A 16,353-nucleotide genomic window follows, 5' to 3' on the forward strand; every position below is an offset into this window, starting at 1 on the left:
TCCTCAACCTACCACTCTCACTCAGCTTCGCCGATTTTTAGGCATGTTTAACTTTTATAGATGTTTCATACCTAGAGCAGCACATATTCTTTCTCCTTTAATAAAATTGTTAGAAGGCTATATTAATAAAAAGAAATCTCGTTCTCGTGTTCAGGATTCATCCCCACAATTAAATTGGAACGAGAATGCTGAACAAGCCTTTATTGCTGCCAAAAATGCCATTGCTCAGGCTACCCTTTTGAGACACCCTATTCCCGGAGCCCAGCTAAGCATCTGGGTAGATGCCTCAGACGTCGCAATCGGCGGCACACTTATGCAGTTGTCTCAACAAACATGGGAACCTATAGCATTTTTCTCTATGAAACTCAGTAAAAGTCAACAGAAATGGTCCGCGTACGATAGGGAATTATTTTCTATTTATTCTGCAATTAAGAAATTCCGACACATGTTAGAGGGCAGAAATTTTATAATTTATACGGATCAAAAACCGTTAATATACGCTTTTAAACAGAACCCTCATAAATGTTCCCCTCGACAATTGCGCCATTTAGATTTTATTTCTCAGTACTCTATTGATATTAGGCATGTGCAAGGTTCAAAAAACGTCGTTGCTGACGCTCTTTCAAGAATCGAAATTGATTCCATAACAAAATCTCCATTTTTGGATTTTAAAAAATTTTCGGAAGCTCAACGGCATGATCCGGAGGTACAAGACCTTCTCAAAAACAACACATCATCTTTGAAACTGGAATTTAAACCGTGCCAATATTCTGATGGTAATATTCTTTGTGACATATCAACAGACATTCCTCGTCCATTTGTTCCGAATTCCTTTCGCAGACTCATCTTTAATCATCTGCATAATCTGTCACATCCAGGAATTGCACCTACTACGAAGCTTATTTGTTCTCGTTATGTATGGCCCGATATGAAACGTCATATCAAAAATTGGGTGAAATCCTGTGAATCTTTCCAAAAATCGAAAATTACTAGGCATACTAAAGCACCACTGGGCACATTCTCTCTTCCTGATGCACGTTTTTCAGAAATCCATATGGATATCGTCGGACCGTTACCTCCATCAGAAGGCAACGTGTACCTTTTGACTCTAATAGATAGATTCTCCAGATGGCCTGAAGCCATTCCCATCCCGGATATGAAAACGGAAACCATTTGCAGAGCCATCTTCAACTGTTGGATATCTCGTTTTGGCTGCCCATCGATCATAACAACAGACCAAGGTTCTCAAATGAGATCCGCACTTTTTGCAGAATTTACGCGCATTTTGGGTACGAACAGAATCACAACAACAGCCTATCATCCAATGTCAAACGGCATTGTTGAACGATTTCATCGACATTTAAAATCTTCTCTCAAGGCTCACGAGACCAATAACTGGACTCAAACACTACCAGTTGTTATGCTTGGTATTCGGACAGCCGTAAAGGAAGATCTACAGTCATCTTGTGCTGAACTGGTGTACGGCACAACTCTCAAGCTGCCTAGTGATATGATAACGTCATCTAAGATATCTCCGTATGACACACAATTTATCACGAATCTTAGGCATAGAATGCAACAATTGAATCCAATAGCAACATCTGCACATTGCCAAGAAAAATGTTACGTAAGTGCTACCTTAAAGTCGTGTACGCATGTATACTTACGTGTCGATCGAGTAAAGCCACCTCTGTGCCAACCATACACAGGTCCGCATAAAGTCCTTTCTAGAACGGACAAAACTTTCACAATAGATGTTAACGGTCTGAAATCTACTGTGTCTATAGACCGTGTGAAACCAGCCTATTTGCTTTCGGACTCTAATTTGCCTGAACTGAAAACAAATAAAGACTTAAAGACAGTTCAGCAGAATAAATCTGCAAACGAACTCTCTAAGACACAAACTGTCACCAGATCGGGAAGACATGTTCACTTCCCTAAGAAACTTGCTTCTTACATAACAATTTAAAACATTTTTTTTAAATTCATATCTTAACATATTTCTTGTTATTTCATGTTTATTATATGTGTCAATACCTTGTTATATATTGAATTTCATTTTGATCTTTTCTAATTTTATATTCTAATTTTGTAATCATGTAAAAATACCCGACAGTACGGATACTCTGAGATAATTTCATAACCTATGTCGTTCCTTTGAATAGCCATTAAAGGAACTGGGGGGAAACTCTGTGGTGATGGCGATAAGGAGCGCGCCTTGCGCCCTCCGATAAGTGTGGCAACCCTAGAGGAGAAGTTTCTTACGAGTAGCGAGCAGAGCGAAACAGGCAGGCTGTCGGGCAGTGTGCGCGAAGTTCCTAAATAAAGCTTAATTTTTATTGTGCACTATGTCTTGTTAATATTATATTAATGCAGTAAGAACATAATCTGTGATATGAAATTCGAGGATTGGTGGTAAAAACATAACTGGAAATCTCCATAGATGATGGGGTTGCAATGTGTATCGATGCAGCTGCAATCAGCTGCAGCCGTCATGAAGGATAAATATCTGTTTTTACTTCTGAACAGGAATAGTTCTTTAGAAACACAATTTTCACGATTAGTACAACACTAGCGTAATTAAAAGCGCCCTGCAACTTTATATACGCAGTTACATCTTAGAGAATAGATAATACACCTAAGCGAAAAGTTTTTGTTTTGATCTTGCAGAGCGAAATGGGCAAAGTCTTTGCATTGCTGTTGCTGCACGGAAAGAGTGACGTCAATGCAGATACTTTGAAGAGGATTGCAATCTTTTAAAATTAGAATTTCAAAGGGCTGTACCAATTAAGTTAGTAATTTGTACCAGTTTAGTTAGTAATTTTTTAATAATTTTGTTCATTATTTTTATATCGTATACACATACATACAAATTCCTCATTGTTTAATAACAGAGATCTTTTACATACTGATTGCTCATTATTTTAGTAGAAGAGATAGATATAGGATGTATTTTTATTTACAAAAATAAAACATTTTAATATGTTAATAATGTCATCACAATATTTTGTTACTCCTTTAGTAATAATAATGAATTTTTGATGGTAGATGTTCAATGGCATTAATTGTTAGCTAACAATAAAAGTAGCTTTAAGTGTTAGTAACAATAAAATTTTATTTCGGTTCTTACTTTGGATATAAAATGTCCATCTGACTGCAAATATTCCGTTGTATCCATCAAAGAGGTTTTTTAATCAGCACCCTTTTGGCAAACTGCTTAGTTATTAGAGCTATATACGACGCTGATGTAGAATTTAAATGATTTGATTATTTCGAAAGCAAAAGGTTGTGATGTTATTTAACAACAGAATAGCAGATTGTACAAGAGAAACAATAAATCGACTTTATTGAATGGTAGCTTTAGAAGGGAGGGGTATTTCCCAAAATTAACAATACTTTCAATTATTAAAATTTTGAACGAAAATTTTAAAATTTATTTGGTGAAATTAGTGCTGGTCATCTAAAGGTCGTATTACACATTCAAAATATTTCGGAAGAACAACAGTTTAGTTCAATTTTTCTGCTTTGCATTAAGATATAGAACAACCAATCACCATGGATCACTTTGGGGTTACCACCAACGACTTCATATAACAGGTAGACGGCTCACCACAGGGAATTCGTTACTTTGATACTTTTGATATGCCTGTTTCAGCAGGAATTATATCCTGCTATTACAGGCACCTCAAATAACCCCGGTTAGGGTAGACATAACATACAGTGCTTCGCAGGAATATCTTGATAAGGGACTGCAGGAAAATTGTGTAGACATGGCCAAGGCCAGTGTAAATGAAAAAGGCATACTTTGAAACTTCAGAATTAGCAGGTAGAAGTTAGGATTATTTATGGGGGATTCCGATAAATGTGGGTTGCATAGGGCCTTAAATTAATTTCAATTTCTAGGAGCTCGTACTTAAAATTGTCTGAAAAATTTACCTGCGTTGGTAATGGCTTTCATGATAAAATTATTATTTAATTTATTGATGAATAACGCCAGACTTTGGAGTTTAAGATCTCTGTGTAGCTGTTCATTGTGAACGAACCAGGGGGGCTCCTGCGATATTTCGTAAGTAGTTGTTTTGGAAAATCTGCAATTTATTTAATACGGAGGTGGTAAGAGAGCACTATGCAGGGGAGGCATATGTAAGGATGGGTCTTAATATTGATGTGTAAATATGCTTTTGAGAGCAAGATCCAGTGGTGAGGAGGCGTCAAGAAAGTTTCGGAGCTTTCTAGAGACTCCTTTCCCGATAGTCATGGAAATGTGAGGACCCCATGTAAGCGAGCGGTTAAAACGAACTCCGAAGTATGACTTTGTGTACTGTTTCATTAAAGAGGGTCAGATCTGCATCAATGTTTTTACTTCTGTGCCGTTCTATCAGTAATAATTTGGATTTTGTGGCATTAATGGACGTCCTCCATTTGCGACACCATTCCTCTATCTCGTATGTGTGGTTTTGTATTCTGATCATGGCATGTCGTGGATTAAGTGAACTAGAAAGAATGGCGGTATCGTCAGCGTATAGTAGGCGGTGATGCAGTTTGTATTTTCAATCATAGGAAAGTCCTTAACATAGATAGAGAATAGGTCCAAGGATGCTCCCCTGGGGGACGCCGGCTTTAATTAATGTGTTTTCAAAATAAACATCGCCCTGCCTGACATAGAAAGATAGATCAGTTAGAAAGAAATGAAGAATCAAAATCGTTTCCTGGGGAGATCGAGGGAAGCAACCTTGTAGATAAGTCCGTTATGCCAGACGCGGTCAAAGGCTTTTGCCACGTCCAGCATAAGGAAAGCAGTTGTCTGGTGCTTATGAATAGCTGCGCTTTAAAATTCAACGATTCTGCAAGCTGCATGGTGGTAGACAACCCTTTACGGAAACTAAACTCCTGGTTTGGAATCGCGTTTAGGGCTGGCTGTAATCTTCTGCAGATAATCCTCTCTAGGATCTTTCCCAGTGCACAAAGCAAGCTGATTGGTCGAAACCCATCCACTGTTGTATTATCTTTTCCGGGTTTGGGAATTAAGATGACAACCGCTTATTTTTCATTTTTCAACCGGTCATTTTTCCACTCAGCTGCGAAATAACATAGGTACAGGCAGGCGTTGTAAATGCTACAGAGTTTGTTAATGAAATTACCAGGCAGATGTTTAATCATTGAATTAGATATTTTGTCCTTCCCAGGTGCTTTTCTGTTATAAAGTGTAGCTATAATAGAGCTAACGTCTGTGGAAGAGGTAAAAACAGGGAGATTTTTGACACTGGGCTGGTTAATCTAATTATCGACAAACATGTTTATGTGATTAATAAAATTTCAATCTGAAAGGGTCTCATTTGGAGTGAACTGCTTGGCGAAGTGGGTGGCAAAGGCTTTTGCTTTGCCTTCGTTGCTGTATTTGAATCCAGTGTCGTCCTGTAGAGATTTGTTGCTTGTTTTTTGTCGACTTCATTAAACGGAGGGACTTCCAGAATTCTCCGTCTTTCGCATTTAATTTTTCAATTTTGTTATTCCAAAGTTTAGTCTGGTGGGAGTCAATTAATTATTTAATGTTGCGATTAAGTTTATTAATTTTCGATTTAATTGCCGGATCACGTGAGTGGGAGAAGATCTTGCTGAGTCTATTTCGTGTTTGGCTAATTAATTTAATTTCTTGCGGAAGTTTGAAGTGATGTTTTTTATTAATAATTTCTATAGTAGAATTTTGCAATGCCTTATCAATGCAGGGGCTGATGCTTGTGATAGCCTGGTCGATATCATGCGTATTTTTAAGTTGCTATGTTTTGGGGGAGGTGATTGTTAATTTCAGATTTGAATTTGTCCCAATCAGTAATTTTGTAAGTGGTGTTGGCTTCAAGCCTGCTAATACCCAGGTGTGCCAGAATTGGCACGTGATCTGAAGAAAGGTCATTGATTACTTCCGTAGTGATCGGTAAGTTATCAGATGCGAGGAAAAGATCCAGTATGTCTGGATACTGTCTTGGGTGAGTAGGCCGGAAAGTAAAATCTTCTGGGGGGGTAAATGTAGTATGGGTAATTGAACAGGAAGTTTTGAAGGATATCACCGTTTTTATTTGTTTTTCGGCACCTCCAGCTAACATGTTTAGCATTAAGATCACCTCCGATTATGGTGGGAAAGGGGCTATTTAGCAAATTCTGTAAGTGTTGATCTTGCAGCCTGAGATCTGGAGTGTTGTAAAGGGCGCATACAAGCATATTTCTCAAATTAGGGATCCGAACGACTACCCTTACTTCTTCGAACCCGTGAGAATTGTCAGACGCGTAGACGCAGGAGTCCAAACTCCGCTTAACATAGATTACGGCACCTCCGCCTCTATGTTTGATCCTATCGCAGAGGTAACTGCGATAGTTAGCAATACTGAGGGAGTGCGCTGGTGTAGCGTGTGTCGCAGTGATTAGTGCAATGTCAATGTTGTAGTGTGTGAGAAAGTCCTGCAGTTCGCTAATTTTGGTGATAATGTTCTGTGCATTCCATGTAATGATCGTCACTGGGGTCATTTTTACTAAGGACCTACGATACATAATTTATCTCAGTATCGAGCTTCACTGTATTTTGCTTTTCAGCCATGGCAGTTGTACTGTGTAGAAGCGCTATAAGATCAGCGAGGTACTTCATGATCTGCTGAGCGTCCGCTACAGCTTTCTGAATTTTCCCAGCGAAAATATCAGATTGAACAGCCTGGGCGTAGGATTTATTGACAATGACCCTTTCATCAAACATTGGGTTTCTGCTTTGGGAAGGCCTCACAACTTCTCCAGTTGCTGGTATGCTTCCCGAGACAGTTACAACATTTCGGCTCAGAATCTTTAGGTTCCGGGCAATCCCAACTTTCATGAGGGCCTGCACACTTACAGCAGCGAGGCGGTTGATAACACGCCGCCTGCGCGTGATGGTATCTTTGACATCAAAAGCATTGTGTCATCCCGCGCCGACCACGATATCTTTCGACTTTAATGTGCAAGTACAGTAGATATTTCAGATGGTATATCTCATTATTCCTAGGGTTTTTAGGGAGAGTGACCAGAAATAGGGGCATTTTAGCCCTATCTTTTCCTCTGCCTTTCATGCCTTTCATCAGTTGTTCCACTTTGAGCGCAGTGAAATCTTTTTCACGGAGCTTCTCCTGAATGCCCGTGGGTTTCGCATCAATGGGAAGATTTCTTATCACAACTTTGAGGTTCTTCTCCTCAGGGAGAAGGAACGAGTGGTAAGAAAGTTCTTTTTTGCCGAAAAGGGCAGTTATGCTTCGGAAGGTATCCGAATTCTTTGTGTGTATCTCATAGTTGCCTTCACCTTTCTTTTTCGCGGTGAAATCGGCCAGTTGTTCCTTTTCAAGTAGTTCAGTGAAAGATTTACAGTTGTACTTGCATTCTCGAATGCAAATCGGCGGCATTTTCGCCGTCCTGTGCGGGAAAGTGAACTGACCCTCAGTTCGGGTTGCTCCAGTCTGAGTTTCATGAGCATCACTATCCATTGGTCCAGCCGGGCACGTGACCTCATCCAAAATGTTGATTGGCCGAGCTACGTTTTCTGCCAAAGACATACTCGCGTGAGTTGACTTTTCAGCAGCCTCAATAGATGGCGCCACATTATCATGACTCCTGGCAGCAACCTCGTGTGTTCGAGTGTTAGGGCCATCCGCACTGATTGGTTGATGAAAGGCAGTGTCGATCACGGCAGACGAATCGCGTGGTTCATTTTTCTGAACGGCGGAATTCAGAAGTTTCTCTTCCTGAGGAACAGGATTCACTGATTTTTCTTTACCTTTTGGGATTGTAGCCGGGGTACGGCGTTTCCTGTGCGTTCGCCTAGTTTTCCGTACAGATTTCCTAATTTCTGTGTAATTTCCATCATCCGAACTGTCCATGTCCAGTGGAGTTCTTTCTTCTGCAAAGGAAAATCTGTTAGCGTCTGTAATATTGAATTCAATGGTGGGACTGAGCGGGCGTTTAGATATAACTTAAACCTTTTTCCTGAATATTTTATCTATATTTTTAGTAATTGCTTTAAGTTATTTGCACCGTTTTTAAGATGTTTAGGTTAAATAATTTTAGGAAGAAAATCTAAAATAAATAATGAAAAATTGAGATGGAAACTTTAATTTTGAATAACATTTAAAAATTAATTGCACTACTGTTATAATAATTGAGAAGGTAAAAAAAATCTGTTTTATTTTTAATGCGTTGCATCCTAAAGAGAAAAAGAAAATCATATTGTAATATATGTATTTATGCAATTGATGAAATATGTACTTAGAGACTGTTGACTTTCAGCTGGAACTATAAACTATTACTGTCCAAATTTATAATATAGCTTATGATACAAAAAGGTAAATTATACTGAAATCTTATTACAGAAAATTATTTTTCTTTCTTATATTTAAGTAAACATAATTTTACTTAATTTAAAGTCAGAAATAGTTTTTGGAAGAATTTCATTTATATTTGACCTTTCAGTGTTACCATTAGTACTTGCATTCTGGAAATGTACGATAGTAAATAAATTTTTATTTTTAAAAAGATCTTTCACTGATGTAAATGCCCATTTTATTCAGTTACTTGCATATTAAAGTGCTTATAAACTTAACAATGTGCAGAAAATAATTTCATGCAAACTTGGAAGCTACTGCCTTAACTGTATGCTGCTATAAATTAAATTTAGTAAGATTTCATATTCTGCAGATCAGCTGTAAAATGTACATTTCCAAAATAAAATTTTCTTTCTGAATTATAAATTCAAACATGACAATACATATTCTATTTTATTCCTGTATCCCAGTAAATAAACACATTGTGAAAATGTGCATTTAAATATAGTATTCACTATAAAGTAAGCGGATTTAATTACAAATAAACACTCAAAAATTAAGTAAAATAAAAGTATACCACTTTGTATGAACACTAACCTTTTAAACGCGAGCAGGACGCACATTTTGAACAAAAAGCTTTCGTTCTTCCCCAGCTGCAAAGGATCCAACTTGCATCTAATGAATAAATAAAGCTTTTCGTTTGAAAAGCATGTCCTGCTCATATTTAAAATTTTGGTGTTCCTACAAAGTAGTATATTTCTATTTTAAGGGGATAAGGATTATTTTATTTATTTTAATTATTTTTTCTAAAATATATCAGGAACAAGTACTAAAAATAACCTACTCAAACTGGTAGTCAAGTATATTCCAAATTTCCTACTTTAGATTTGAGAATAAGTAATGAGTTTTTTAAAACAAAAACACAATTTGGCCGAAATATAGAAACTAGATATTATTATATACTATATGAATAACTTAAGAAATAAATTACCTTATAAATGACTGATATGGGAAATTTGACTTAAACTTTTTTTTTTGAAAATTGTATAAATTTAAAAAAAAAAAAAAAAAAATTAGCTTGTAAAACCATGGAAATCTTTATAGATATATAAAGAATGTGATATTTACTTTTAAATAATTAATACATAAAACAATGTAAATAAAATACAAACTACAAATTGAAGATACATGCTTTTATTTTAACAAATACAGGACTTAAATAAAACTGACTGTTTCACAGAAAAGAAAAAAAAAAAGCTTTTATGAATATAAAGTGAAAACTAGTAAAGATATAATGATGAAAGCCTCATTCAAACTTACAAAAGTTCACTTATATATATATATATATATATATATATATATATATATATATATACTGTTTATATGCAACAAAAAGTTAAACCCTGTTTTCAAGGATTTTTTTTAAATTTAACTCCTACTAAAAATCTTAATACACACTTAATCCTCATTACAAATTAAAGAAACTTCTATAGTTATGATATACTTAAGTTGCTAAAAAATAATTTTAAACGAAAAAGTTTTTTAAAAATCTTAAATTAAAAAAATACTACTATGAAAGCAAAAACTCTGTAATCAAATATTGAGGTGATTAAATTATAAATAGGTGGCACTTTTAAGTATAGGCAATCTGTTGACATTACGAGTTAATACCATTTTATTCCTTATAATGTTTGGTAAGTTTGAATTCACTGACACTTTATTCCTGCTTTACCAGATCATTCTCATGCATTAGCTTAAATTTAAAAAAAATTTGGATTGATTCATACAAGATACACTAGTATACAAATTTTCAGCTCATTTATAGATTTCGAATTAGCTTTTTTTTAACAAAGTAAACATATCGCACAATCTTATCTCAATATTTTAATAATAATAGCATTTTTCTTTTTTCTTTCTTTCTTTCTTTTTTTTTTTTTTTTTTTTTTTTTTTTTATCACAGGCACTTGTTTACGAAACCAAAAACGCGTTCGATTTGGCGAAAAAATGTTAGCGCCAATTGGAGCAGCTTTCTATTTCAACGGAGTACACAGAAAAAGAACATAAAATTCAATTATTTGTAAAAGTTGATTTCAGTAAATAATGTCACAGTATTTAATACATTTTGATGCTAATAATACATGCTGAAACTGTCATATACAGCGGCAATTTGCTTATACAGTATGGCTCAAACTTTCCAACCAATTCAACAGAGATAGTAAAATGACAAAATACTGGAAATAAAATAATAAATCACGCAGTTTTAACTTAGCTATGAAAGGTTACAGGTCCTCCTTTTGCAAAACGTTCTTTACATCCATAGACGCTGCTTTACATCCATAGGCGATAACCATTTTTTCTTAAATTTTATGTGACAAAGCAGAGCAGGCGTCTTTTGCCCCATAGAAATGAATGTAAAGTATTTCCGGACTTTCGGAATTCGACCAGCAGTCACGTGACTCTAATGTTGGAACCGGTTGGAGGTTGCAAATACGCTCTCTACCAGTATATATCTCTTTGGTTACTACGTAGAGGAGAAACTAGTTCTTCATTACAAATAATGGTTAAAGACAAAGGATTCGATGTTGATAGTTGACTCATTGTTGGAAATGAACAACTTTTCTTCCTTTTGCTAATTTTTTGCAAAAGGAAGGAAGAAATTGTGCGTGTTTCTTTCAGTGGTAAAGTAGGTAGAAAAATTGCTTGAAACAGTTGTTCGTCCGAAACAAATGGATGTGTAAGGAGATGAAATTGCCCTCATAAGAGCTTAACCCTATAGACATTCTATTCTATGTTTCTGACCTAAACCAGATAAGGACCTAAACCAGTTAAGATCAGGAAATCTGGATAGCTAAGCGATGCAGCGAATATCCTTACTTTCCAGGTAATCTTTGACCAACTGAGCGTTATGTAAACGAGCATTGTCGTCCGTTAACTGGAACCCAGGACAAACTGCGCTTCTAAAAATCCGAATACAGTGCTCTAAGGTCAAATCACTATATCTCATAGCAGTCAGGAAGACCTTTGTCAAATACATTCAGGAATGTGCGGCCTTCTAACATAATGCCTGCTCAAACTATTACACCTTCGCCACATTAATGATGTCTCTCCCTGATGAAGGAGGGATAATGTCGTATTCCAGGCTTTCTCCAGATACAGGTACGCCGAGTATCAGTGGCCTGGCTGAATATCGACTTCATCTGTAAAACAGTGCTCCATGGCACCACGCTAAACCTGCTCTCTTACGTACTGCAGTGAGCGGGAAGCAAACAGATGGTTTTTTGGCATGCAGTCCTAACTCATGAAGCCTTCGGGGGACTGTGAACCTTGAAATTCGGGTTGGATCGTAAAAAACAGTGGCAGAATACAGAGAGCGTTAATTGAGAGCTTTAAAGCTGTAGTAGTCCTGTGCTGTCGTGCTTAACGTGCCAAATAGCGATCCTTGTTCATCGCTGTGGATCATATTCGACCTTGTCCAGGTCTTCTCGATATAGATTCAGTATCCTGAAACTGTTTACATTGAAAACTGTGTTCAACTGCAGACGATGCTGCGCGTTACATTGAGATCTGTAGCCACTTGCGCTTGTGATTAGCCTTTCTCCATTCTACCGATAATTCTGCATCTCATTCCGTCATCCATACGTTCGTAGCTACTCCATTTACTTGATATATTATTTTATTTACCCATATCTTGGGAGAAACACTGCTAATGTCGTAAATGAATACGAACACACAAGTTGTGGAAAATCCCTCGATCACCTCCACAGCTCTGCAGACATGCACGTGTACATTTACATATTCTACTCTTGAATATTTGCATAAATTAGTACCAATGGTTCAATCCATTTAGTAAAAATAGACATAATTTGAAAACTCTCTTAATTTTGTACACGAATGCATATTATCGTCTTCAATGGATATCAGAATCATATACCAAGTAGAAGTTTATTGCCTCATTAGAGAAAGAAGGATCCTGGTAATCTCTAATTTCCTACTGACTCGCTTCCGCTCACCAACCATCATTTTTGGTCTTGGTGCAAAATGTTGTATGTTGTTGTCCAACTCTTCAAGTTTATTATAGGAGAACACTTTTCTAGAAAAAGTTGCTTAGTGTGTCTCGATTGCTTCGACATGGTAGTAGCTTAAAAGTGAGTAAATCGAGCCAGTTGTGTGAAGGTTCCGAGTTTGACCCCTAACAAGAACACTTTTTCTTTTTTCTTTTTCCACTTTTCTGCTCAAGGGATGCATTTTAAAACAATGATTTCACACTCCTGATATAAATCTCCACATTAAATGACTGTCTGAGAAAACAAGCGATTCAATATCTACTGTGTCTACTTTCAGGACGGTGCTGTTGATTTCGTGGAAGAAATAAAGAGTTGGAACGGACGTCCTACATGCATTGACGACGCCCTCTCCTTCTCAGAAGTCAGTAATAATATCGCTTTGCTCTTTGGAAGGCATCTTGACAAGGATACATCCAGAAGTGATATAGAGGTATGGTAATAAATGCACCTTTTTTCTCTTATAAAATAAGAGAATGAATTATTTTTGCTTCGCAGAAGTAAACATTATTCTGTTATATTTACTAAAAATAACATATTTTTTAATGATATGTATAAACTGTCACACCAGTTAATGTAAAAATATAATTTTTGCTTTCTGTGATTTCAGCTGAAAAGTGTCAGTATATGTCTAAAACAAAACAGCAATACCCATCTTCCAGAACCAATTATCCTTATTAAATACCACCGAAATGTTATTCTACACGAAAAAACAGGATGAAGGAAATAAATAATGTTCAAAGTGAGAGATTTCCCATTGAAATATAATTCCTAATTTAAAGAGCTTTTATGATTAGCCAAAGCAAAGTAGAAGAAAAACAGATAAGTGATCAATAAAGAATACATTAAAGAAGATTTTTTTTTTATTTCACCTTACCTGACCAAAGATTTCTGACTTTCTATGCTAGAAATACCAAGGGTGGAATTCCCTACCTTTTTAAGTGCAGTAACACAATCTGTAAAAAGAAAATTAAATTACATTTTTTTAAAGATTTTTATAAAAACATTTTAACAACTATTTTATTCAATAAATTTCGTTATATCATGGAATGCTCAATATATCGCTGTGTTTCGAAACTATCATTTTCAAAAGTCAGCATTATGCTGATCTTTTGTGAAGCAATATTTTTCCTCATCTCTTCCTAAGCTCTGCGTATTGTGACATGTGTGCGAAGGCACTATCATTCCATGTTGCCTCGCCTTAAAGTCTTATTCTCAGGTCTGGTGAAAAATCAAATAATAAATCATCATTTTCAGCTTCAATAACCATATATATATATATATATATATACACCACATACCGGAAAGCCTATGATTTTAAGATGACTAGTTGAACTTCCTGTACCGCCATTAGAGGCTTAACAGGGCTTAGTGGAGCTATTTAATTAAAGAAACATTGAGATCTAAAACAAGGACTAAATCAGGCCCATTAAACAGTAGAACTACTACCTTACTACCTGAAATAACTTAGAATAAACAACTAAAATATGAACTTAAAGTCTAGGAGCTGGTGAGATATGATTTTAAGATAAGGTATGGAACTATCCAAAATCATAGATTTATAGAAATTACTGGACTTCATTAGCAATTTTAAAATATATAATTTAGGATAGTGCCAGATTTCCTGAAAAAGTACTGCTTTCGTTATCTGACCTTTTAACTAGTCTTCGGGTTGTCTCAATATGTCACATTCAGAATGTCTTCTACAAGTGCGCTTTCTTAACTCTATTTCAGTACGCGCGGTTTAGGTTTGAAGATTAAAAAAGAACGATAGCAAAGAAAAAGCCTAAAGTTTCGACGCGTTTGCCAAGTGACAACGCTATAGATCATAGCGAAATACAACGCTCAGACATTTGCAGCACTGTCTACGCAAGCACTCAGTTATATGCTCGTTTCAAACTGTTAAATTCGATTCATAGCCTATTTATAATTTAGAGGTAAAGCAGTTGAGCACTGATAGTTCGACAGGTATTTGAATCTTGGCGAACGGATTACCTACATGTATATTTTCCATAAGATATATCTCGCGCTCTTACCATAATCGATTAAACCAACAGCTGTAAATTTAATTATACTTTTCTCCGCATTCTTTCTACTCTCAACAGTTGCGCGTTATAAAAGCTTTCGAGCGGAAAATCGCATATGTAATGTAATAATGGCCTCAGAGGGTAGGAATAATGACGCTACTAGAGTTCGAGAATTAGAAAGTTATTAGTGGTAGAAAAATAAATCATTTTTTATTCCTGTTACTTGTAATAATAGCACTCTACAATACGGAAGCTACATTTCTCCATTTCAAATTTATAATGATTATAGTTAAAATATCTGAATCCTTTATTTTTATACGTATATATATATATATATACTAGATATATATATATATATATATATATATACTAGATATATAGAGAGATAGAGAGAGAAAGAGAGAGAGGATAGTGTGCAGTGTATTGTATATTAATTTATTTTGTAATACAGTACGTAATGTAGTGCAATGTATACTTAATGAAATGTTTTTAACTGTTTCAATCTATAATTTGTAAGCTATATTTGCCCTTAGTTATGTATGTTATATGAAAATCTTTATAGCGTCCGCTATTATATGTTGTTTCACGTATCTGCAGTAAGTCTTGGAACGTACTACCGCTGATACAGGGTACTACCGCATCGACAAAGGTTAATATTCCAACCTCTATACGACCATTAAAATTATACCTCATTTAACCATTAGAATGCTGTTAAAACTATAGACTGCGAAAATATTTTTCTAAAAACTTCTAACAGTACGAAACCGGTACGAAGCTGACGACAAATCGACAGCTTTTAAACATAATTCATTACCAAAGATCAGCGGAGGTTCTCAAGCCTTTTCTCTAGTTACTTTTAAACTAACTGTATTATTCTATCAGAAACATCGTCTACAGCATATGCTATAAATTTAAAATTGGGGAAAGGAGTCATTATTTTTAATTAATTAGTATAACAAAATTCTTATTAGTACCACTCGTGCTCAAAAGGTGAGCTAGAAACACTAAAAGATAAGGTACGAATCTAAAAAGGAAAATTAAAACATGCAATTTACATATGAGTAGAGGTTGCATCGCCGAATGCAAATAGGCATTCAGAAGTAGCATAAAACGCAATCCCGCAGTCACACTACAACGCCTTAAAAAGAGGAATGTCGGGCCTGTGCGTTAGTTCACAAGTATCGATATTTCCGGGTAATCTGAGGTAGCCAAAGCAGAAAGTATGAGTCGAAAACACCATTTGTACGATCAATTGCGTTGAAGAGCTGTCGTGATGTCGCAAGATGGTGCAAGACAATCCGCTGTTGCGAGAGAGCTGAATTTAAATCATAGTCTCACCAGTAGGCTGTAAAATCGTTATCAAACGGACTAATAGATTGTCAAATCTTTACCAAACGGACTAATAGATTGTCAAATCTTTACCAAACGGATCAAAACTTCTGTAGAAGACGCGGGTCTGGACTCCGATGGATTACCACAATGGCAGACGATCGCTTCCTGTTGTTGTATGTGAGATGCCGTAGATCACTTTGTAAGGATCTTAAGTTTTACTAACATTTATTTTATTTTAAATCTTTACTATCACTTCTTATTTTCTACTTCCGGCCAGAATTAAAAGCTTTAACTTATTTATGCAAATTTGTCTGGCGAACGCCAAGTACTTAAGTTGTGGCTTTTTGCCAAGCGAGAGAGAGGAAGGAGTTAGTAGAAGCAGGCCGCTTGCCTGAGCAGTTTTACTCGGTTGCTGGTTGCCTTACAGGCCAGAGGTTTAATCTTCTTAATAATTTTAAACGTATTGCAGTGTTAACAGTTCTCTGTACTACATACGGCTTCCTGTTAATATACGGCCAATCTTCCACGTAGGCCCTTGTTTATTATTCCAAAGCTAAGTTAGAGTTTAGTTAATATTTTTATATTATTACGTTCAGACCACAA

General features: G+C 35.9%; 1 protein-coding gene across 1 annotated transcript in view; it reads left to right on the forward strand.

The window, feature by feature from the left end:
* The window catches only part of LOC118193891 (cytochrome P450 2U1-like), a 119,380-nt gene that overhangs the window by 52,355 nt on the left and 50,672 nt on the right, over positions 1 to 16,353 (forward strand). Inside the window, exon 4 of the mRNA XM_085820504.1 lies at positions 12,672 to 12,824. Within this exon, the coding sequence (XP_085676630.1) occupies positions 12,672 to 12,824 (153 nt within the window). The remainder of the gene's footprint in view (positions 1 to 12,671; positions 12,825 to 16,353) is intronic.

Source organism: Stegodyphus dumicola, chromosome 7 (genome assembly GCF_044657685.1).
Source record: "Stegodyphus dumicola isolate Sdum_Otavi_A_Nest chromosome 7, ASM4465768v1".
NCBI lineage: Eukaryota > Metazoa > Arthropoda > Arachnida > Araneae > Eresidae > Stegodyphus > Stegodyphus dumicola.